General features: G+C 45.0%; 1 protein-coding gene across 1 annotated transcript in view; it reads left to right on the forward strand.

The window, feature by feature from the left end:
- Window positions 1-2385: 2385 nt before the first annotated feature.
- The window catches only part of DHX15 (DEAH (Asp-Glu-Ala-His) box helicase 15), a 55416-nt gene continuing 55242 nt past the window's right edge, over window positions 2386-2559 (forward strand). The window contains exon 1 of the mRNA XM_005877662.2: window positions 2386-2559. Coding sequence (XP_005877724.1) covers window positions 2504-2559 — 56 coding nt within the window. The 5' untranslated portion in view covers window positions 2386-2503.

Here is a 2559-nt window from a genome sequence, read left to right on the forward strand (position 1 = left end):
GAGGAGTCCTCTGATTATCTCACACAGAAGGGGAACTAGCTTTCAATAGGGAGGAGTGGGGCATTTTGGCAGGTTCACCAAGTGGAAGGGAATTTTGGGATTTAAGATTTTTCAGGTCTAGCAAACTAAATGTCCCCATCCCATGTGTCAGAGGCCCACTCTTTCCCAACCAGGGTGCTAACCTTGACATTTCATGCCTGCCTATGTGGAGAATTTAATCTTCTTTGGAAGTTTCCACTTGACCTTCTGCTACTGTTATATTTGAATCCTGGGAATGGCCATCAGATTTCTCTGTCTTCCCACCACAGGAGATGAGAATCTGTTTATGTGCTCCCCTGAAGGTCTTCTGGCTTTCATACTTAACTTTGAATTGCAGATTAATCACTTTCAGACTCTCATTATCTCTCTCCAAAGTATCAAGTCCACTTATCAGTACTCAATCAAATTCCAATATTCTTAGCTATTATTCCCTCCATACTTTGACAACAGTGCACGCTCTTTCCCAGTACACCACTGGTGAAAGTTTTAACAATTGCTCTGCTTTCTTGTGGCAATTATGTTCTACCTGCCACCAGTGAGTCATTGCCAGCCAGCAGTGGGTGGCCAACTCCAGAATCCAAATCATAGTGCCTGCTTTTTTGGACCATTCCTTGCACCAAATCTTTCAGGTTGGGTTCCATGAAGAGTAGAATCTGAAGCAAAGATTAGTGCACAAAGTTTATTAAAGAGTACTTAGGGTACTGTGGGAAGACATGAAAGTAGGATCACACAGAGGGGAAAACTGGGCTGTGATGCTGTAGAGGGGCTGGTGGATGGCTCTTCTCTATTCTCGAGACCGTTCTACCTGAAAATCTAAGGTGGATCACCTAGACCCAGAATTCTGCCCCTCCACAGAGAGAGTGTGAACATCCTGGAAGATTCTGGCCCTTTGTTACCCTTGTAGAGTCCAGAAAGGCCAATATTACAGCTTTCTATAGATAAGCACTGGGAACAAGGAGAAAGTCTCATCATCTTGATTTCAGTTCCTCCTTTACCAAGTCTTCTTGCCACTTATGAGAGGCTGATGCCTCTAAAGGTGGAGAGCTTCTACAGGTAGAATTCTAACCTTCCCCCTCATTATTTCTCCAAAATTTTAGAATACTTTATAGTTGTCCTCAAACTGGGAACCTGGAATATTTAGACTGGAATCTGAATTTTAATTCTGACTTTGGCACTAACTGGCTGTATGAGCTTGGGCATGACCTGGGGCTCAGGTTTACTCATTTTAAAATGACTTAAAGAGAGAAAATCCGGTGGCAACTCTTTTCTAGGTTTACAATTCAGTGTTTATGTATCATGACCTCTGATAAGTCAATATACTATTAATTAGGGTAGAAAGTTGTACTGTGTATGTCATAAGTGAAGATATTCACTTTTCTTTGTGCTGATTTGAAATGTGGTACAAAGATTTTTTTTTAAACTCTTTATCAGCTACAATATTAAGGTTGTATTTGACCTTAGCAACTGCAGTTCTGAGGATTGGATAAGATCCTGATTATGGTCTTCCCAGGCATCCGAACATTCATTTTCCATACTACATAGATCACCCAGCTTGGGTTGGTCCACAGATCTTTTTCTTGCGCATTTCTTTCTGGGGATGAATGCAATTGAGCAAGCAGATAGGGTCTCGGGGAGAGATCCACAAAAGTCATGAGAGTCATCTTACCCCCAAAACTTGCTACTACTTTAGGGACAGCTCTAACGGCTGTGTGACTTCTGAACCTTCCCCTTCCATAAATAACACCTATCTTGCAGGGTTACTGTAAGAACGAGGATAGAGGTAGGGTTAACACCATGGCAGTGTATTAAAAAAGCACATGGGGAGGAGCGGGGAAGCCAATTATGTCCTTACTACCAATTTCCTCTATTCCATATTAATTTAAAAACATCAAGAGGTTGAGCCTATGTTGTCCGGATCGGGTAAAAGAAAAGAAGGAAAAAAAAAAAAAAGGGTTATAGCTAGTTTTGACATTTTTCTCAGCTCATTTTCTTCACTGCAATTGAGAGTGTCTCGTGGGCGGCTTCAAGTTCTAGAACTGGAGTTATAAAATAGCTGGGTTCCAGTCCTGGCTCTGCCCCTTACCAGCTGCACGATCTCGATTGGTTTCTCAAACTCTCCTAATGCCAGGCTACTCCAGATAGATAGGATTTCCTAGCTGGGACTGACCATTTTCCTCTCTCAGTTTCCTGATCAGAGGGGCGTGAAGGCCTTCGGGGATCCTCCAGCCCAGCAGCCGCTCCAGTGCCATAAGAGACTGGAAGAGAAGGAGGCCAGCGGAAGGAAGTAGGGCGGGCCTGGAATTCCCGCCTCCGGAGCGTGCGCGCGCACGCACGCACGCACGCACGCACGGCATGTTGTAGCGGGAGGGGTGGGGGCCCTCCAGAGTTAAGTAGCTGCCGTCGACTGCGCCGATAAGGCCGCCGGCTTCTCTTTTTCACTTCCTTCGCAATCGCACGCTCGAAGATGTCCAAGCGGCACCGGTTAGACCTGGGGGAGGATTACCCCTCCGGCAAGAAGCG

This window comes from Myotis brandtii, unplaced genomic scaffold, assembly GCF_000412655.1.
Source record: "Myotis brandtii unplaced genomic scaffold, ASM41265v1 scaffold525, whole genome shotgun sequence".
Classification (NCBI taxonomy): Eukaryota; Metazoa; Chordata; class Mammalia; order Chiroptera; family Vespertilionidae; genus Myotis; species Myotis brandtii.